The sequence below is a fragment of the Musa acuminata genome, chromosome BXJ2-6 (genome assembly GCF_036884655.1).
Source record: "Musa acuminata AAA Group cultivar baxijiao chromosome BXJ2-6, Cavendish_Baxijiao_AAA, whole genome shotgun sequence".
NCBI lineage: Eukaryota > Viridiplantae > Streptophyta > Magnoliopsida > Zingiberales > Musaceae > Musa > Musa acuminata.
Window position 1 is genome coordinate 32644067 of NC_088343.1, and position 20755 is coordinate 32664821.

General features: G+C 40.9%; 4 protein-coding genes across 6 annotated transcripts; 1 reads left to right on the forward strand and 3 right to left on the reverse strand.

The window, feature by feature from the left end:
• Positions 1-3128: 3128 nt before the first annotated feature.
• On the reverse strand, positions 3129-5923 carry LOC135584877 (uncharacterized). 3 transcript variants are annotated; one of them, XM_065113561.1, is made up of 2 exons: positions 5780-5923; positions 3129-4222 (listed from the first exon to the last, which is right to left on the reverse strand). In XM_065113561.1, the coding sequence occupies exon 2, from the start codon at positions 4214-4216 to the stop codon at positions 3725-3727; it is 492 nt and encodes a 163-aa protein (XP_064969633.1). In that variant the 5' UTR covers positions 4217-4222; positions 5780-5923; the 3' UTR covers positions 3129-3724. The 3 variants fall into 3 exon arrangements, with proteins under 3 accessions (XP_064969633.1, XP_064969634.1, XP_064969635.1); XM_065113562.1 differs by lacking the exon at positions 5780-5923 and adding an exon at positions 5503-5688; XM_065113563.1 differs by lacking the exon at positions 5780-5923 and adding an exon at positions 5220-5457.
• Positions 5924-6869: 946 nt separating this feature from the next.
• Positions 6870-9742, reverse strand: LOC135584873 (uncharacterized). The gene is made up of 5 exons (XM_065110610.1): positions 9297-9742; positions 9127-9176; positions 7982-8108; positions 7672-7776; positions 6870-7582 (listed from the first exon to the last, which is right to left on the reverse strand). The coding sequence occupies exons 1-5, from the start codon at positions 9394-9396 to the stop codon at positions 6960-6962; spliced, it is 1005 nt and encodes a 334-aa protein (XP_064966682.1). The 5' UTR covers positions 9397-9742; the 3' UTR covers positions 6870-6959.
• Positions 9743-10839: 1097 nt separating this feature from the next.
• LOC135615281 (putative disease resistance protein RGA1) lies at positions 10840-14814 on the reverse strand. The gene has a single exon (XM_065113564.1). It carries the CDS (start codon positions 14631-14633, stop codon positions 10962-10964), a length of 3672 nt encoding a protein of 1223 aa, XP_064969636.1. The 5' UTR covers positions 14634-14814; the 3' UTR covers positions 10840-10961.
• A 1197-nt stretch (positions 14815-16011) lies between these two features.
• On the forward strand, positions 16012-19816 carry LOC135584861 (CDP-diacylglycerol--glycerol-3-phosphate 3-phosphatidyltransferase 1, chloroplastic-like). Its single transcript, XM_065113565.1, has 8 exons — positions 16012-16566; positions 17905-17971; positions 18071-18145; positions 18252-18303; positions 18681-18766; positions 18845-18919; positions 19038-19132; positions 19339-19816. The coding sequence occupies exons 1-8, from the start codon at positions 16082-16084 to the stop codon at positions 19403-19405; spliced, it is 1002 nt and encodes a 333-aa protein (XP_064969637.1). The 5' UTR covers positions 16012-16081; the 3' UTR covers positions 19406-19816.
• The last annotated feature ends 939 nt before the right edge of the window (positions 19817-20755 follow it).

A 20755-nucleotide genomic window follows, 5' to 3' on the forward strand; every position in this document is an offset into this window, starting at 1 on the left:
AAATACATTCTTTAGTCTTACCATCCAGCTTGGACCTCTCATTGTCTGGAACATGTGCAAATGCACGACAACTAAACATTATCAAATGCTTGTAGGAAACATCTTTCCCTGACCATACAAGCTCTGCAACATTACCATCTAGGGCTGTACATGGTGATGAGTTGATCACATCAACTACAGTCCTCAAAGCCTCATCCCAAAACCTTTTGGGTAGCTTGGCTTGTAAAAGCATACATCTGATCTTTTCCATGATGGTGCGGTTCATCCTCTCTACAATAGCATTATGTTGAGGTGTACCAGGAACTGTCATCTCATGTTGGATGTCCTGCGACCTACGATAATCATTAAATAATCCTGTGTACTCACCACCATTATCTGATCTTATGTATTTTAATTATCTTTTTGTCTCCCTTTCAACCCTAGCATGAAACTCTTTGAAGACATTAATAACCTGATCTTTGGTCTTCAAAGCATAGGCCCAAACTTTCCTGAAAAAATCATCTATAAAAGTGATAAAATAAAATGCACCACTTATACCAGGAACATCAACAGATCCACTAGGAGTTTTTGTCCTCAAAGGACCACATACATAATATAAACATGGTCTAAGGTATGTATTTTTCTAGACATAACAGGACTAGCAAATGAAACTCTGTGTTGTTTACCAGCTAAACAATCAATACAAGGGTTCAGATGTGTACATCTGAGGCCTGGCAATACTTATCTCTTGGAAAGAGCTTACAGCCCCTTCTTGTTCATATGTCCTAGTTGCCTATGCCACAACTCCATGCTGAAATCTTTCTCTGTAGTATTTAACTGCTCACCATAAGCTTTAGGCTGCAACCTGTACAAAGTATAACATTTCTTTCCACTAACTATAACAATAGAACCCTTACGGAGATTTCATTGCCCTTTATAAAATCTACTATCATAGTTTTCATCATCTAATCTTTTTAACTGAAATTAAATTCAGCCTCAAGTCAACCACATGCCTCACTTTCTTAAGCACCAATTTGCAGCCAAGGTTGGTCTTTAAATGGATATCACCTATGCCAATGATGTTTACTGTGCCATAGTTGCCCATCTTGACAACACCAAAATTTTCAGACCTATATATAGCAAAATCCTTCCTTCGTGGTGTAGCATGATAAGAAGCACCTGTGTCAATCACCCACTCAAGATCCTGACACGCACAAGAAAAAATATCATCAAAATGAGATAAAATCAAATAATCACCACCCTATAGTTGTGATATTATCTTTTGACTCTATAGACTCCACTTCTTTTCCCTTTTTTCTTGCTCTTCTTATATTGCTTACATTGGTTCTTGTAATGTCCTTTCTCACCATAATTATAGCAAATAGTATCTTTTCTTAATCTTGACTTGCTCCTACCCATGCGTGAACTGCTTCTAGACTTTGTTCTCTAAGATAAGTGCTTATGAATCATTCTGATATGTTGCTGAATTCTTTCTTCTCAACTCCTCATTCAATAAACTACTTGTTACTTGACTCATTGTGACAATATCATCTGACACAGTATTACTGAGGGAAACCACTAGTGTCTCCCAACTTTCTAGTAATGAACTGAGAAGTAACAATGCCTGTAACTCATCATCAAGAGACATTTTCATAGAGGATTACTGGTTAGTAATAGTCTGCATTTCATTCAAATGCTTAGCAATAGAAGTACCCTCTCTATATTTTAGGTTCACAAGTTTTTTGATCAAAAAAGCTTTGTTACTAGCTGTTTTTCTTTCATACGTGGAAAACCCCTCTAATATGAAGAGTAAAAATCACGGGACAAACTAGAGATAATCCACTATAATAATGAATATACAAATCTCAATCTCTTACCCAAAACCCTAGCAACAATCACAAGACAATATCTGGGATATAAGGATCATGTGCATAATATCTAAATCCTCCCTAATTCTCCCCAAGTAATCACAGTAAGAATCTACTATAGATCTGATCTAATTTGAGATGAAAGCACTGCTAGATGATTGAGAACAGACTTTCTGTGTTATTCTTGTCTTTTTTTTTTTTTTTTTTTCTGTCTTGTTCTCCTTCTTTTCTTTGGAATCCCATGATTTTTATCCCTCACATTAGAATATCTTATTGCGTTGTTGCCTTTCTTTATATTTTTGCCCTTCACATTTTTACCCTTCACATTAGAATATTTTTGGAATCCCATGATTTTTACCCTTCACATTTTACCCTTCACAGTAAAAAAAATTATCTTGTTGCCTTTCTTTATATTTTTGTATAGCTTCTACGCCTCTCAAATATAAATTAGGATTAGATTAAGAAGAGAATGAGCCGTGGGAATTATATTCGAATCGATTTTACACCCGGTCTTTCTGTGTGGTTAAGCTGAATACATTGGGTTTTCTGTCGGGAATGGATCGTATCATAGACAACAGGGGGTGTGTCGGATGACACAAATCCATAGCAACAGCAGGATTCATCTCGGGAGTCGTCAAGTTGGTTGAGCTACCGAGGGTCGGATGATAGCCAGCTGGGAATCGGAGTGTGTGATCGTGGAAGAGTTGGGAGCAGATAAGTGGAGTGAGAAAGGAAAGGCTGGGGCTCTCCTGATGCTGATGACCAATCCTCCAAGGGATCATCCAATCACCACCCAGGGGTGGACCAGCTTATCACCATTCCTTTCTTGTCTGTCCTTTCCTATCAGATATACCAAGTTGAAATTATCATATCTATTCACTAAGCTTTTAATAAAGTTCTAAGTTCTGATTTAAACTGCATCCTCTACTCTTTAACTTTCTGCAAAAGAAAAAAAAAAAAGGACTAATCAACTGTCCACTTTCATATGTAATGCGCAACAAACAAACAAATGATGATTATTTTCAGAAAACCTACACAATAAATAAAGCTCTCCTCTAAGTTTATAAAATCATAAAAAAAGAAATAATATCTTCCAAAGTTTTTTCTACTATATGAAATTGATTTTCCTCATCCTCTCTTTACTAGTATCCTTTCTAGTAATAATTTTTTAATTTTATTTTCGTTCTGCACAGAATGGATCAATAAGACAGCAAAAGTATCAGAATGGATCTTAAGACAGCAAAACAGGTGGAATGCCGAATCTAATAACATGCAAAAGTATCAGCATCTAATAACAGTAGAAAGATCAATTAAGCAGGCAAAGATTAGCCGAATCGTGCATTGCAGTAGAGGACACCATCATCATCCTCCAATTTCGTCTTGTGTTTGCTAAACATGCATTTATGTCAAAGGCAACCACCAACCGCCCCTCCAACCACAAAGCACAACAAAAGACTACTTTCAACAAGCCAGGACAGCATTCAAAGCTACTTTACCATCATCCTCCCATTTTGCCTTGAAGCAACAATGGCTGATGAGCGAGCTCCGGTGGAGGTGGGTGCTCAAGGAACAATAGGATGGCTGGTCTCACGAGAGATGGAATATCTCCAGCGGCTAGATCTGGACTGCCATCAAGTCTCCAACCAGAAACAGCATAAAGTGAGCATAGACGTAGCCTCCACCAGTGGAGGATCTAAGCAAAAGCCAGGCCCAAGTAGAGCAGTTGGAAAGAAGAAAAAGAAGGTGGCAGCCACTGGAGGATTTCTTCCCAGTATCTGTTCTGCCATGGATGTTGCTGATACAAGCCGAATTGAGAGAACTGCAGGAAGCGGCTACAGGAGGAACCTGAGGACCGATAGGAAGAAACTGCCCGAGGGCTAGGAGATGGATTCGGAGAGCTTGGAGAAGCTGAGCTTCTTGAGCCGGCTGCTCATGGGATTGCCGCACTTTAGATCTACTACTTTCACCATGTAAGTGTGAACTTTTTTTTCCACCTTGTCAGTGTCCAAATTTCGGTTTGTAGGGCTGTCATCTGATCTTAGAATTGGAGCATGGCGGTGTCCCTTTTTTCGTGGGGTATGTTGGGATTTTTGAGCATCTTCATGGTTTGAACAATGTGTATGTCCAGTTCCACTACTGCTACTGCCGGTGCTGCCATACTCATTAGTTTGGTTTCTCCTTTGCAATGCTTTCCTAGGATTAGCACCACAGGGTACGGAGACAGGACCAGTTTGTTGTTTTCTTTGAGCAGATGAAGATGCTTGTTTCATGGATTCTATTTCTCGAGTCATCAAGGAGCCAATTGTGCCGGTTGTGCCGATCTTGACAGAGCCTCCATCATCATTGGTGGCATCTTCTTTCTGAGGCATCTGATGCTGATATAAAAAAGGAACTTTGTCAGGTTGGTAAGTTTGGTTTTCAGAGTTGCATAGTTTTTACAACTGCTTTTGGTGAGAAATTCTCATAAAGTTTAATGGAAAGTTAGTCTATTCACTGCACATTTAGTTTAACCATTGCTCATAAAAAGACCGACTTCGTTTGACTCATAAAAGGTAACATAAAAAAGCATCTTAATTATTACAAAAGAAGCAAAAAGGATACAGATATTGGAATTCCACCGGTAACACCGGCCATCATGACGATCATCATTCACAATCAAAAACTAGCCACAGTATCTAATATGAAAAGAATTGAGGATTAGAATGCTAATACAAATATTATGCACATCATGAACTCAGCTCCAGTGTTCTCTCAAAGAAACATGAATAATATCTGTAGATAGCAATAAGATGGAAGAAAGCCCCGAAGGCCATCATGCTAAACGGCATAATATAAGTCATCACCAGAAATACCCTGAACATCACATAATAAGCATCAGATACACGTATAATCTTTTCTCGTTACAAGATTAAAATCACTATATGATAATTTAGCAGAACATATACATCTCGATGCATTAGTAAGATACAATGTGGACTCAACTCTTGTTGAACATACATCCACAGATAATAACACCAGAGAGAGGTGAAGTGAATGCTATATTAATATACGGAAAAAAAAGGAAAGATACTTCAATAAAAGCCTGTCAGATGAAAGATTGAAACTGAATTTGAGACTTGCTCCATTGGCGTTTAAAGAGGGGAAGAAAAAAAAGAAAAAAAAGAAAAAAGAAAAGAGAGAACAAGATCTTGGACACTCAGATGATTGTTTCTTGTCGACCCTAATGAAGTGACAAACATTGTAGGGTGTACACAATCATGCAAAGAATCAAGTCAAAGAAAACTAAAGGACAAACTTGAAAGGAACCTAATTGTGTCCTCCCTGCCTGTTGCATAAACATATTACTGCAACTCTCTTCTAACAACAACTTACCTCACAAGCATTCTCGGAATCTCCATAAACAATACTAATATATCTTTTATGTGCTTATCATCTTCCTCCGCATGCAATCGAAACTCTCAAAAGTTGTTTTTAATCAGAGGATAGAAGTTCAAAACTGCTTTTAACCAAACCTAGCATAAGGGAAACTTTGATCGCAGTTTCTATTGCTACAAAACTCTCTGAGATCTCTCGTTCACAAATACTCCAAAGAAAAATTGGAAGGTAATACTTTTTATAACAACAAGAGGAGTAAAGAATAACATGTATCATTAACCTGAGGACACTAGCAGACTGAAACCAAACAGAGGAAACTAGCTACGATCTTATATTCCCTATTTCTCCGGACATATTTTCTTTGGACAAGAAGACTGTGGAAGTCGATGAGAAAAAAAAGGATAGAAGCAGAACATCGAAAGCACAGAAGACAATGAAAAACAAAGAAATGAGTAAAAATGAAATAACATTGGCGCATTACTGAATCCATCATAGACATCATAAAATCCTACAAGAACACCTTTAAGAATGATGAGAAAAGAAAAAGTTAGGCATACCAATGAGGATTGGTGGCTGGGTCTTCTCTCCTCTCTCACCACTCCTGGCTCCAGGTACTAAAAGGAGCTGAATAAATCAACCAAAAAGATAAAGAGGAAGACAAAGAGGGGTATAAATTCTCTTCTTTTGGTGGAGCGGACCAAAGGGCGCAAACTCGGAGTGACTTAAAGCTGTAAAGCGTCGCCATCAATGGATCTTAGACTTTCCCCATGACTCCCTGTCGGACTGCCATCCGTTGTTCTCGAGAAGCTATTTTGTTAAATTGTTTTCGTGGCAAAGGCTAGCACATTTCGATTCAGAAAAGGTTTAGTTGTCTTGTCTTGTTGTGAACTTTAATGTGTTACTTCCGCTCCGCAGGAACAACTGACGTCGAGTCTTCACTTTTAGTCGTTCTTTTCTTCTCTTTCTTTCGTCAACGGTCAACAACGCCTCGTTCCCGCCGCTTATGCGAGGAGATAAACCGGACCGGAATCGGTCCGATCTTATCCGCCGACGAACCGGCTAAGCCCTGAAATGTGATGATTGGACCGGACAAACGGTAGCATGCATATTTTTGCATAATTCAGAAGCCAAATTCCGTTTCATTTGAATCAATAAGATTATGATCTTACTGATTTCAAATTATGTTAATAGTCTCTCTCTCTCTCTTGGTAGAATTCTTAGAGAAATAATATAAGAGACAAATATAACATATCATCGGTTGTCAATTATTCCTGTTTCCAATGTTCTAATCTAATCAAAACATCAAACTAAATCAAAATTAAACCAGAATCCAAACAATTCAATATTGGTTCGATGGGAATGAGTTCACCAATGACCGATTTTAAAGATCCTAAATAGTCTTGGCTTCAAATACTCTTTTTAGTTCAATTAATCGATTTGAATCAAATCAAATCGATTTTAATTTAATAAACATTAATCCAATTTAATTCACTATCATAAGCCATTCAAATCAATCCAAATGCCTAATTCACTATCATAAGCCATTCAAATCAATTCGATTTCTGTTTTCAGACTGCCACTCCAACACTGCATGCAGGAACATCCACAACAAAGTTAAAGGGACAAAATTAGCATCATTCTTATTCCTTAAAGTTATTTGCGCATGATACGACTGAGCTAAGATGGCCTGCCTTCGACCCCTCAGAAAGGGTTGACTAAAACAGTAGATTCACGAAATCAAACAGTGGAGAATTCAAACAACATGGTGTGCTTGTACTTCTCTCCAGGTTGAACGACAATAGATGGAAAGTTTGGTTGGTTAATGGCATTTGGAAATCCCTGTGTCTCCAAGCATAGGCCTGCATGCTTCTCATATACTGCGCCACCTTTACCCACAACACCGGTTACGAAGTTGCCAGTGTAGAACTGCAGACCAGGCGCATCAGTCCACAAGTTGAGAACCCTTGAGCTGGAAGGATCTTTTACTTTAGCTGCATGCTTTAAGCCACATCTCTTTTCTCCACAGTCAAGCACATAGTTGTGATCGTACCCAACTGGAACTTCATGGATTCTGCTGTCTATCTTTCTTTCTGAAGTAAAATCAAATGGGGTACCAGTGACTGGCATGATTTCGCCTGTCGGGATTAAATTTTCGTCGACAGGAGTCACATGAGATGCCCATATCTGAATCGAGTGATCGAGAATATGTCCGGAGTTATGCCCAGCTAGATTCCAGTAAGTGTGTTGAGCCAAACTGACCGGAGTGGCTTTGTTCGTTGGCACAGCTTCCATTTCGAGCTTCAATGATGTGCCGGAAGGGAGTGAATACTTTGCGATGACAGATAGATCCCCGGGGTAACCTGTTTTCTCAATGTTGGAGATTCCACCACTCAGATGATTCTCGCATCATTTCCTTTTATTTTTCTTTTCGATTCAAGTATGGTCTTACCTTCCTCTCCATCCTTGCTATGGTACTTGAAGGTTATTGATGGGAACTCGTCATTGTTATATTCCGCAACCTCCCAAAGTACCTTGTCAAATCCTATCTTCCCACCTGAAGAAAATAATTGAACAGATCAGTTATTGCAACTATTCCTATCCAACTTTAAAAAGTACGGAATAAAGAACTGCATTAATTTAAACAGTTAAAGTGGAATCAGGAACATATCAGATTGTTTGTTGATTTATAGTTGTTTAGAAACCAAAACAATCGATAGAAGAAGTAGAATCAGAATTCTGCAATCGGATTTCAGTTTTACCGTGAAGGCTGTTTGGTGGATTGTTGATGTGCAATGAATAATCCAACCCATTAAGTGTAAATTTTCCTTCTCTGATCCTATTGGCGACCCGTCCAACTATACATCCAAAGTATCGTCCCGCACCTTTCTGATCAGGACCACAACAAAAAAGCAGAAACATATCAGATTATCGACTATATGCTTCAAAATGAGATCAAATAAACAAAATCATTTTATGAAGCACACTACAGAACAAGCATTGATAAGATAAAAGGTAAGCATGACATAATTGTACTATAAAGATATTAGATTTCAGATGCTTAGTTTAGATCCGAATTTAAGTTCAATGGACAATAGATTTATTAGATATGCGCTGTTGTCTCGAATGGATATCCAACATCCTTATATCAAGTTTCAGAAGCATTACATTTCACCCACACTATTCTATGATATTTGTAGAGCTAATCTGCCATTCATAATGAATATGCATAATTATCTTCTTTCAGGAACTAAATGGATATGGTTTCCCTGACATCACTTGGTTCTCTACATGTCATTTTCTATTCTACAAACAAATGAGAATAGCCCAGAGACTTCTGGAATTCAAACACAAGGCACCTGATTTCGCACGCTTGAAAATTGTCGTCAATTATGTGAGGGTTGAATTAGGGAAGAATGTGTCAAGATATGACAAACATTCATAACCAAGGATGGTTATTACGTGAAATTAGGCAACACTACAAAGTCAGGTTCTCCTCCAGCATTTGCAGCATTAGCTACAGAATGAAGGCAAAAAGGAATTTTGTTCATCATTTCTGATAATTAAATCTCAATTTTACACTAAAAGGAATCGGAAATTGGCTTCTGTTTCTCCTGATACCTTGTAAAAAGTATAACCACAAACCTAATGGTTACTTAAATGATGACGAGAAGAGATGACCAAGAAAGAAGTGTAAGGGAAACGAGGGACTTACATGTTGGACAAAGTTCCAACAAAGTCAAGTTCAACCATCACCTCCAAGGGACAGAACAGCTTACGTCACAAGAAAGGAGAAATGTTGACGAATCGTTCCGACACTAAAAGAAGGATCTTAATACTTTCTTTTCTTTCTTTTACGACAAAATCCAAAACTAAAAAAATGATCATGTTCATTGGAATAGCTTACTTGATACGGTTCCACGGTATCGAAACCAAGTACCACATCAGCAAGATTACCTAAAACCCATCAGAACAGAACAAAAGAGTCAACTTCAGGTTATAGCAATGGAAAAGGAGACGAGCCTTTAGGGTTTGAAGAAGAATAAGAGTCGGGGAATCGGGTCAGGAACTCAGCACCGTTGGCATCGGGAACGAGGAGGGACGTGATGGTGGCTCCGAAATTGGTTATTTTGACGGTGATGGTGCCATTGCTGAGTTCGTAGAGCTCCGCCGCCATTGCTCCGCCGCGATTGGGTTCTTCACTAATTCGATTCTTCGCACCCGGTGGATCTTCCTTTACCTGGATCGATATCTGAAGGAGAAGAAATTGAGAGGATGCGGAAAACGATCACGAAAAATCCGATTTTTAACTGGATTTCCGCGTCGAAATGGATAACGGCGACAGCGATGCAGACGAACAGAGAACGCTGCGTAAGGATTCATCCACCTATAATTTTAAAGAAAACCGAAAAGTTTCGGTATCTCAGCCATCCATCACTGCATCCCCTGCCGTGAACCGTCTCATACAAATGGGATCGATACTTACATCCGGAGAGGATCCCAAACCATTCTCCCAAGATATCCGCATCACCTCTACACCCGCCCTCGGATACCTACCTGTAATATCCTCGTAATTAAATCCTAAACCCCAAACCGAATCGGATTCGGTTCTTCCCTTAATTGGATTCGCCAACCCTGGATCGGATCGAGATTGGTAGAAGAAGGAATTAACGAAGAGGATGCAAGAAAATGATGACAAAAATCCCGATTTATAACTGGATTTTGGCGATAGCCATGCACGAGCATAGAACGTTGCACATGTATTTTATCCAACTGTTAATTTAAATGAAAACCGTGAAATTTTCTGTATCTCAGCCGTCCATTGCCGTATCCCAAACGGTCAACCGTCCGACAAAACTCGGAAGCGTCCAATACGGCCAGAGAGAATCCCAAACCGTTCTCCCAAGACGTCGGCATTAATTTTTACGCGTCTGCCGATACCAGATTCTCATACCTTCAGCCTCCTGGTACTTATCTATCCAATGGCAGGGCGGGTAGGTCAAGATGGGTAAGCCCCCGAAGGGCAACGAAACTCACATCAAAAGCGTGCCAAATAAATGAAATCTTACTCGATCCGCTCCCCTTTTGTGACTAGATACGCAAATAGCGTCCCACTCTAAGCTCCAAGGCGAGGAGAGTAGACAAGGAGGTATCGTACGATCTGGTAGATACGTATCTTCCTCATGGCTTCGTACAGGAAAACGGAAACTTGGGCCGAAGCCCACTCAATGAATCGGACCACATCTAATGCCTCGTATGCTGCCTTGCGAATCTTTCAGCGTCGACATGTGTTTCTGTTATCTTTTAATTCAACCATGACAAGTTAAATCTCAGGAGAGTAATCTACTAACGAGTTAATGTGTAATGAAGAGTCAATATAGTCCTGATTCCTGAACCTAAAAAAGAAAATGAATTCTGAACTGAGGCAACACTAGAAAGAAAAACTTCATTCAGGAAAGCAGCTGAAATGCAACGAAAATTTTAAGCAAGTCGGATTATATTGGCTTTGTTTAATTCTGGATTAATTATATAAGTCAAGAAAAAATTAATTAATTTTGTTTAATTTCATAATATGTTTTTGTGTAGATAACAAATGAGTTGCTTACATAACTCTCCGATGCAGAACGAGTAAGGAAGTCGAAAATGACAGGAGGAAGAACAAGAGAGGAACACAAATGGAGCCGCAGCTGTGTGGGGAAGCGGTGGTACAACAGACCGATGTACCTCACGTCCCTTCCCCGTTTAATAATCTCCATTAAATCGACCTGAGATCTTCATTTTCACCAAGTGCTTTTCCAGCTGCTCCGTCAGCATCGGATGACAGCAGTCGAACTGTAAATTCTTGAGGGACGTCGGCAGGCCCATCTCCGGCAGCGACTGTATCTGTGGACAATAATATACATGCAAATCTTGTAGGGAGGGAAGCGCGTGCAACTCTGTCGGCAGCGATCGTAGATTCTTGCAACTGAAGAATTCTAGTAATTTCAGATCCGTGAAGCTTCGCAACAACTCTTGCTCCTCCCCGTCGAACATCACGGCTTGAGGAGAGGACGATATTGTGAGGTTTCGGATGGACGGAAGTGTATTTCTTAAAGGCGATAGTTTGAGCAGGGCAGTGTCGTCGATTTCCAAGTCAACAAGTGACAAGCCCTCCCCCTGCTCGTCCCCTGCTTCATTTACTAAAAGCTTGGGACATCCCGAGATCCTCAACCCTTGGAGCGATTTGAGAACTCCTAACCCCTCGATGGATATCAACTCGATGCAATGCATAACGGTGAGGATCTCAAGTTGTTCCAGACGAAGCAGAGCTTCCACTGGAAGAGACACTACGCAAGGACAATCGCGTATCAACAATTGAGTGAGTGAGGTGAGGTTGTGCAGGCAGCCGGGGAGCGATTTGCCGAGATTCCCACAGTCAGTCAACTCTAGTTGCTTGATTGAGGGTGGGAGGAGGGGGTCAATTATGTCCTCATCTCTCCTCGTGCTCATCAGCTTGGGGCAGCCAAGTATCGACAAGTCCTCAAGGGAGGTGAGATCTTTAAGCCTCTTCACAGGCAGCCACAGGAGTTCTCCGCATTCCGATATCTTAATGGAATTGATATGTGGTAGGTGATATGATAGCAATTCTTCCTCCGCGTCACTCGGGTTTACCGACGTCCTTCCACTTCCATTGATTCCTTCCCGTGATCCCGAGAGCTGCGCCAACCCAACCTGCCTTAACTCGAGTTCTGTAAATGGAGGAGGAAGGAGAGGTAAAATTAGAAGCTTGGGGCACTTTCTGACTTCGAGTTTACGCAAGGAAGGGAACAACATTCTGCCCTCGATCCATGACCACTCTTCCAATGCCGGCATGTCTCTGAGCACGACCTCTTCCAACCTGAGAAAACACCGACCCTGCGGGCCAAATAATTCATGGCCTATCTTTTTTACCGATGGCATGCCCATGATGTGAAGAACCTTGAGATTAGTTAGTTGTCCAATACATGAAAGATCCTCCCACGTTCTACAGTTTTCTAGTATCACGCTTTCCAAGTTCGATAGCACTTGAGCCTTTAACCAACCAGGGGATCTGGCGCTGTGGTACCCTGTGATCCTCAAACATTTGAGAGCATGATGTGGTTGGAGACCTTCGAGTATCTCGCCCTCCTCGACCGGTGTCTCATTGTCGTCCGAACTGGAGCCGTCGTCGTCAGATGCCCATTCCAACTCCAACGCATCGATGTACTCCTTGTTGCTCAGTTTAGCCTTGGCGGCTTCTTCTCGACTCTCGACATTCTCAAGGTTTGTAATTCGAAGTGTTCCATGAAGCTGTGTCAAGCCCTTTAGCTCTGCAAGTCTGTGCCCGTGATCCTTGAGCACTCTGAATGCAGATAATTCTTGAAGAGAAGTAAGCTTCCCAACTTCGTATATCTCAGAAACTATCTCATAGCTTGCAGAAAGATGCCTCAAGTTGATCAGGTTGCTCATGCCTTTGGGCAGACGCTGTAATTGACAGTCCCACAGCAACAGTGCTTGCAGATTGTAGAGGCCAAAAAGTGCATCGGGCAACCTCTGAATGCCGGCGTTGTAAGACACGTCAAGGTACCGGAGGTGTATCAGGTCACCGATCGTCTCTGGCAACTCCGGCAAGCCACAGTTCTGCAATACCAGCACGTGGATGCTTCTCAGTCTCTTCAACATGTCACGGGGCAACAAGCAGCTCTCCACTCTAGGCCAACACAGAAACCTACTTCTGTTACAGTTGATCATGAGGGTCCGCAGTTTCTCATAACCGGAGAACTCCATCAGCTTCGTTCCGTCAGTTAATTCTGCTGATAGATGTCGAATCATACTACGGATCCTTTTGGACTTGCCATCACTTATCCTGTAACACTCTTCCACTGAAATATATTGGGCAAGATCGTGTACGAGGTCATGCATCACATAATAATCCCCGTCCGCTGATGCTTGAAAGAAAGAATGGTTGACTAACTCGCAAACGTAGCTTCTTCCTACTTCTTCCACCGTCTTATTTTCTTCCGGCGTGATGTACCCTTCTGCCATCCATATCTGGATCAACTGATCTTGGTAAAATTCGTGGGCTTTGGGGAACAGAGAACAAAAAGTGAAGCACTGCTTGAGATGCCCAGGAAGATATCGATAGCTCAGCCGTAGGACAGACAGAACGCCATTCTCATCTTGTGGCAGCTCCCATACTTCACTCTCCATAGTAGTTCTCCAGTATCCCTTGTTCGCATTCGATCGCAACAAGCTTCCTATTGTTTTTGCCGCCAGTGGTGAGCCCTTCAACTTGCCAGCGATCTTTCTTCCGATAGCCTCCAGCTCTGGATGCTCCTCGGGATTCAAAGAACCGAATGCACACTTTTTGAACAATTCCCAGTAATCGTCATCTTCTAAACCGTCGAGCAAGATTTCCTTCATCGTGCCAACAATGCTAGCGATCCTCAAATCTCGAGTGGTCACCATGACCATGCTGCCCTGCGCTCCAAACCTCAACGGCGTGCACAGTTTTTGCCACTCGTCCAGACCGTGAGTGTCAACGCTCCACACATCATCGAGGACAAGCAGAAACCTCTTGGACGCAATCTTCACCTTTAGGATCACTTGAAGAGTGTCCAAGTTCATTAGATCAGATTGTTTCTCGTTGGTGACAGATTCTATAATCTCTTTGGTGAGTCTCTTCACGTCAAAACTGTCGGATACACAGACCCAAATCTTCAACTCAAAGTGCTTCCTGACCGTGGCATCGTTGTACACGAACTGAGCCAGCGTAGTCTTCCCGATTCCTCCGATGCCGAGGAGAGGTAGAACACACAAGTTATTGATATCGGGCCCTGATTTCTCGACTGAGGTCGACAACAATTCTACTACTTTCTCCAGTTCTCTGTCTCGGCCATACACTCTGGTTTCGGTCAAGAAAGAGCTTGTTTCTCTACAAGGCAACTTCATGTTTGATCGTCTCCCTGGATCATGCAAATTTAAGAGTTCCATCGTGTTCTTCATGTTAGCAGTAATTTCACTTAAATTCCCCTGGATCTCCCTCAGTTTAGTCCCGGCGTCATAACCAGACATATTGAAGGCTACAGAAAAGAGGTCACTTGCCTGTTCTCCTCCGTGCTGGATCTTCTGCTTCAGGGCTTGGCATTCGAGCTCATCTAGTAAGTCTTCCGCATCATAAGCAGCATCCTTGAGCTGCTTCATCAGTTTCCGCAGGTTGGGGTTCTTCTCATACCTCATGTCTGCAGTGTCGACCATGACACTGGTCGTGTACAGAATTGTTTGCAGCTTCCTCAGGTCGTCCTGCAGGCCCCCGCGCTTGGCAAGTTGTTGAACGGCGCTATCGCTGGCCTTGTCGAGCAAGGCCTGGATGAAGCCTTGTGCGAACCATCCTCCGATCGTCAGTGCGGTCGACATCTAAAAGGAGAGCCGATCTTTCTTCCTCGGTGCCCAAAAGACCTGCTAATGCAAGAGAGGACTTTTCTTCTTTCACCGGCGACAGCGGCCACACGGTGCGCCAAAGCATTCTCTATTGGTAGCTGCTTCCAACTGAAGAAAACCAACGTTTTGTATTGGCAGAGACCTCTCTTTCGTCTGAACCAAACACGATCGGTCCCATTATTCAGTGGTCACCGAGTACCGGTAGCTTCAATTATCGATTGGCATAGGATTCTCTTTGACACGTCTTCTCCGATGATTAGATTTTTAGGAGAGATAAAATAAATGTTTTTAGAAAGGATACATAGGAAGATTACATTCACTAATGGATAGCTGTGAATGTATAATAAATGATATTATAAAAATTGAAAAAGTAAATTTTATAATAGCAATGCCATGATATTTATTTTCCTTTCTATTCTGCTAAGGAGGGAGGGGCTAAACAAATTCTAAAACAGCTAATAATTTCAATATCCATGAGAAAACAATTCAAAGGCCATATTAGATTATGTATAAAAGTAGACTTGAAATTAATAGGGGTATATGAGAATAACTAGAAATATATATATATATTTTTCTAAAACTTTAAGAAAAAGCCTCCAAATCTAATTGTATTTACCATAAATTCTAAGGATCAATGTGACCTATGGTGACTTAAATAAAAATAATATTACTAATATATGTTTAGCATATAAAAGCAATTTTAATTAAGTAGATTTCATCAATACCCAAACCATCAATAATTTTCGGTACTGAAACCACCTCCTGAGATAATAAATGGAGACTACAAAAAGTGAATTACTTTGTCACAGAAAAAACTATCTAATAATAGGATTAATGCTTTGTCGAAGAATAGTCGATCAATAACAGCTCAAGTTTTGATCTAATTAAAATTAATGATCTATGTATGTATGAGCAAGACTGGACACGCGGTTTGTGGGGCCCCAACAACGTCATTTCCTGTCGATTGGTCAGCCTTTGCACGCTCGACGGACAAGTCCGATTCTGTCCTTGTGCATGGACGCAATCCAAGACGGATCCGAGAAAAGGAATTAGTCCACGTGTGATCTTAACCCTCCCAACACTAAAAAAAAATAAAATTAGCACAACAAACATTATCATCCCATACTTACAGCGTCGGTAAACATCAAAGTGATGATCTTTGAATAGAGTAAGATTCGGGCTTCACTCATGCCGATAAAAATATTTTGGATTAAGTGTTACATAATATATGATACATAATTGATTGTTTACAGTCAAACTGTGCATAATAATTTGATTTGAATCCTCGAGTTAATTACTTACTGTACCCAATGGATCGTAACTGCCAGAATCCACGACCATATCCGACGCGCCACCTACCACCGTCACAAAAACCCCGGAAAGACCCTAACCCGCTCTTCTTTTCCTCTTCATTGCGCTTGCCCATGGCGGTTCTCAGAACCCTAATAAGATCTCTCCGCGCCCCTGCTCCTCCCCTTCCCCTGGCCGCCTTCTCCTGTTCTCCTCTGTCTCCAGCTCTCGCCGCCGCTCCGAACCCCTTCTCCTTCGTCCTCCGGCTCACTTCTGTGCCCCCTCCGCTCTTCTGGCCGCCCTCCCGATGGGTGCCCTTCTCGGGACCCCTCTTCCTCTCCTCGCCCCCGTGGATGCTGTCGCAGTCGGCGACTCCCTTGTACCTGCGAGGAAAAGACGCGATCTTCCCCAAGGATCTGCTCCAAGTTCGGAGCTTTCCGATTCCGTCGGGGCTAAGGTCGCTGGGAGAGGTCGGAAGGGGGTTTGGGGACGTCGTTAACTGGAGTGGGAAGGGGAGTGTTGGAAGAGAGGTGAGCGAGGTTGTCATTCATGACAAGTTACTGAATCTGCCAAATTTGATCTCGATCAGCAGGATGGTGTCCGGTCCGCTGATTGGATGGTACGTTTTTCGTCTGTAAAATTTGTTCATTATAGTTAGTAACACAGATGCAAAAGAAAATTTTGATGTCGTGCTCTTGTTTGCTGGAATTGTTTGATCTTGTGCCTGGAAAGAGGGTTGTGATTTAGATGGTCTTCTCGCAAGTGCGAAATCGAGCGAAATAACCTTTTTCATCAACTCTAAACGACACCTTTGTTTAGCACCCCGGTCTATTGCCCATTTTCTTCTTCTTCCAAGAAGGGTTATCAAGAAGACCTTGGTGACCTAGTAAACCTGGATTTTCAGGTTCAGTTCCTGAAACCAGAATCATCAAGTAATTGGGTCATGTATGAAATTTCAATCGAGTTTGCTTATGAGATTGAGGTTTGGATGTCATCAGAGCTGTGTACCATCCCCCAGTAATTGATTACATAAGTATGCAATACGTTGATTTTTATCTTGTGTGTTAAAAATATGATATCATAATTATTTATGTTTGACTGATATGCAGTATATTGAATAAATTGATAATGTGGCTGCTGTTCTTTGTCTTGAACGAAAGAGCATACCTTCTCGGTGAGAGGTGTTAGAGTTTCAATACTCATCCTATGCAGGCTGCCATTAAGATAGGTGTGAGGGTCTAATTCAAACTTTGCAGTACGGTGACAACTTAAAAATGATTTGACTTGGATATAGGATATAGCCATAGTGCCAAGGTCAGTGGATAACTGCAAAATGTGCACTTGCATGTGCGTTCTATAACCTTCTCTATGTGAAATTAATCTGCTCCAATTCATTTGAAGGTGCAGGATGCACGTGTATGGAAAACACTCTAATTCAGTTGGTCAATTGAATTGGTCATGTTAGTTAATTTGCTTTAATTTAAATTCTACATACAGTACTGGTGCTTCCGTTTGCATTTTCATTAAGAAAAGGAAGTTGCTTCTTTTATATCAAAAGATGGCCTGTATAGTGAAGTCGGAAATTGCAAAACAGCCCTGCTCAGTATTAAATTGGCTGCTCAGGGTTTTGGCTAATGAGTACACTAGCTAAGGATTGTTACTTTTAGCTAGAAAAATTTGTTCGATCTCATGATTGTTGTTATTTATACTTTTGCATTATTCTACCTTCTATTTATCTTACGTTGGACATCCATGTTTTTGTATTAACTTTCCACGTTGTATGCTTCCTGACTCCCACTGTATTTATGTATGTATATTAGATCAATTTACCGATTCACATTCATGCCTTTACCAATGCCACTTTGAACATGATATGAATCTTGATACTATGCAATACATCAACAAATCAATGCTTGATCATATTGCCTTCACAATTTTAACAAAGTACTTGATGTAGGATGATTTTACACGATATGTATCTTCCGGCTTTTGGTGCATTGGTTGTCTCTGGAGCGACTGATTGGGTGGGTCATAAACTCCATGTTTACTATTGCCAACTTATTGTACACTCAACTTCCAGTTCGTAGTCATTACTCTTATTTTGTCTCTTTTTTTCCTTTTAGTTGGATGGGTTCCTTGCAAGAAAGATGGGTATTAATTCAGTGTTTGGGTCCTATCTTGATCCACTTGCTGACAAGGTTAAACTTTCTTGGATGAGGATTGTGACTTATGAAGTTCCTTGTCTGATACCCAGTGATCCTTTGGTTAATGTGCTTATCTTTACTCTTAATTATGCCAGTGCAGGTTCTGATTAGCTGTGTTGCCTTAGCTATGGTTGAGAAGGAGCTCTTAAATCGTGAGCAATCATCAAAACCTTACTACTGGATCTTCTTGCAACTTACTGAGGAACATTATGTTTAAATTTTCCCTTTTTTTGTTCCATTGCTCATTCAGTGAAATTGTTCAAATTATGTTTATTTATTTAATAGACAAAGCAATCAATTTAGCAAAACTTATACCTCTTTATCTAACAATTATATATACATATACCTCACAGCTGATGTTACCAGTGAAGAGCCAAGATTAATTGGCAATTAGAGAGGTTTTCCTTTTAAAGCATGTTTTTCCTTTTTATTTTTGATTTTAGATCGGGACACTAGTTTTAGTTTCCAAGAACCGTATTTGGAAAAAGCAACATGGGAAACCACCTGACTTTCTTTGTGGCTTCTGAAGCTGTGCTTGTTGGCTTGGTGGTTCTAAGAGATGTTGCTCTCGTCAGTGGTGCAGTTTATAAAAGAGCTTCTAGCCTGGGTTGGGAGGTAACATCTGCACAGGCTATAATAGAGGTTTCATTCTGATTAACTTACTAATGAATTCTTTGACAATTTCTGTTTTAGTGGAAGAGTTGGTCTGAATTTATCAATCTTGATGCGGCTCATAGGGAGAAGGTAGAACCTCTCCTCATAAGTAAGGTACGAATTTTATTCATCTAATCCAGCTTTTGTTACATGATGCTTTTTTGATGGAATATGTTCACATTGTTCTTGGGTAAGGAAATCTGTCTCAATTCTTTTAGAGTGGAAAATGCAGGTGAACACAGTGCTCCAGTTGCTTTTAGTTGCTGCTGCTCTTCTGCAACCTGACTTTGGCTCGGCAGAAACTCAGGAATATATAACCTTCTTGAGGTATTGCACACCATTTGTCATTCTTGTATGCGTATAATTCTTAGCTCATACACTCCAATAAGTCAACCTGCAACAATATTTATACCTATGATACCGAATATAATCTTTCTGGCTGCTCCGTCGGATGCATTCACCATGTTAATTATTATTGTTCATCTTTTCCATCAAGAAAGAATAACCAAATGTGCTTGTGTGTTTATTTGCAGCTGGTTGGTGGCTTCAACAACAGCTGCATCAGCTGTAGCCTATGGAGCTCAACATCTTTGTAGATGATCAACTTTCTGCCCCAGAAGAATCGTGGTCAACAAGGTTTCATGATTGCATTTGGACCTGCAGCGACAGTGGAATGAAATTTCATGATTGCATTTGGACCTGCAGCGACGGTGCAATGAAAACTCCAGGAGTATGTACATGTGAGGCATGGGTTCAAATCATCGTGCACTATGAGTTCTCGTCCCAATCATCGCCTTCGACCTGTCCTGCATGTGCATTTCTGAAGGTGCAATATGATAACTCACCTGTCTGGGCTGATGCATAATGTTTTCCTTTTAGCTAATGCACAATGTTAAGGGAAGGTGATGGAATAAAAAATTCAATCTTGTTGTAACTTGCTCCCTCTGTGCTTCAGATTGTAAAACAAAAATTTCTTGCATAAAGAGAGAGATTACCTTGTTCTCAATTCAACCTATCATTTCACATTTGATTTCTAGTGGTCTTTTTTTTTTTGTGGTCGTAGATCCATCATTTTGTAAGCTTCGCTAGATGATCATCATGGTGCTTCAATTTTTAGCCATTTTCCAGATCACTAGAAGAATGAACTTTTGGCAAAAAGCCTGTATTGGCCTAGAAACTTTCAGTCGTTGGATCAAACGAGGGTGGAATTGGCCAACAAAGGGAACATAATTTGATTCCCTTAGAAATCAACAAAATCAGACGCTGTAATCATGCTGTGAATGTTGGGCCTTTCGATTTTGGACGTGGAACTGGAGAGGTTTCCAAGAACATTTCCCTCTTGCAATCCCTCATACACAGTCCAGGATGGCGGCTTGAACGAGTCTTATCATAACACAACATATCTCGAGTGATCCCAACGCACAAGAAGATATCAATAAAAGTCGCAAGCATATGCACCTTCTAGGAAAAAGAGGGAATGTCGTCTACGTCAGTTTGTCTGTGTTAGATGAGAGCTGACAAACCAAGAACACGACACAAAACTAAAGAATGTTAATAGAAAATAATTAAAAAGAGTCATGATGATCTCATAGTAGTGCTTATGATGAACAGCTTTTCTTCTCATGGAAGATTCTGCCATTAGGACTTGATTAAGCTGATTGAACATGCCAACCATTCTACAATTAACCAGGACATAGGGGTTTGGGTGATGGAACTCAGAAAATGAGCAGGTGTGGCAATAATAACCTGACTACAGATATGCATACCATATGAACTAAGATTTTAGAAAAACCAATTTGCTGCTTCTACCACACACCTTAAAATTTAGAGCAGAATCAAGATTTTTGTACTAGCAAGTAAATCATCAAAGCAATTTGATTAGTCTAGTTATCGGTTGCTTAGATGACTGAGTTATCTGGTTGGTGAGTTAGGAATGAGTCAGTCTTTGGA

Excerpts from the sequence above, each read along its gene's own strand:
- LOC135584877 (XM_065113561.1), bottom strand. The coding sequence starts at position 4,216 with ATGCCTCAGAAAGAAGATGCCACCAATGATGATGGAGGCTCTGTCAAG.
- LOC135584873 (XM_065110610.1), bottom strand. The coding sequence starts at position 9,396 with ATGGCGGCGGAGCTCTACGAACTCAGCAATGGCACCATCACCGTCAAA. Across the intron at positions 8,109-9,126 it reads ATACCGTGGAACCGTATCAA|AAAGGTGCGGGACGATACTT; the intron begins GTAAGCTATTCC and ends GGTCCTGATCAG. Across the intron at positions 7,583-7,671 it reads TAGCAAGGATGGAGAGGAAG|GTTACCCCGGGGATCTATCT; the intron begins GTAAGACCATAC and ends TTGAGAAAACAG.
- LOC135584861 (XM_065113565.1), top strand. The coding sequence starts at position 16,082 with ATGGCGGTTCTCAGAACCCTAATAAGATCTCTCCGCGCCCCTGCTCCT. Across the intron at positions 18,146-18,251 it reads TTGATCCACTTGCTGACAAG|GTTCTGATTAGCTGTGTTGC; the intron begins GTTAAACTTTCT and ends ATGCCAGTGCAG. Across the intron at positions 18,304-18,680 it reads TGAGAAGGAGCTCTTAAATC|CTGTGCTTGTTGGCTTGGTG; the intron begins GTGAGCAATCAT and ends TGGCTTCTGAAG.
- LOC135615281 (XM_065113564.1), bottom strand. The coding sequence starts at position 14,633 with ATGTCGACCGCACTGACGATCGGAGGATGGTTCGCACAAGGCTTCATC.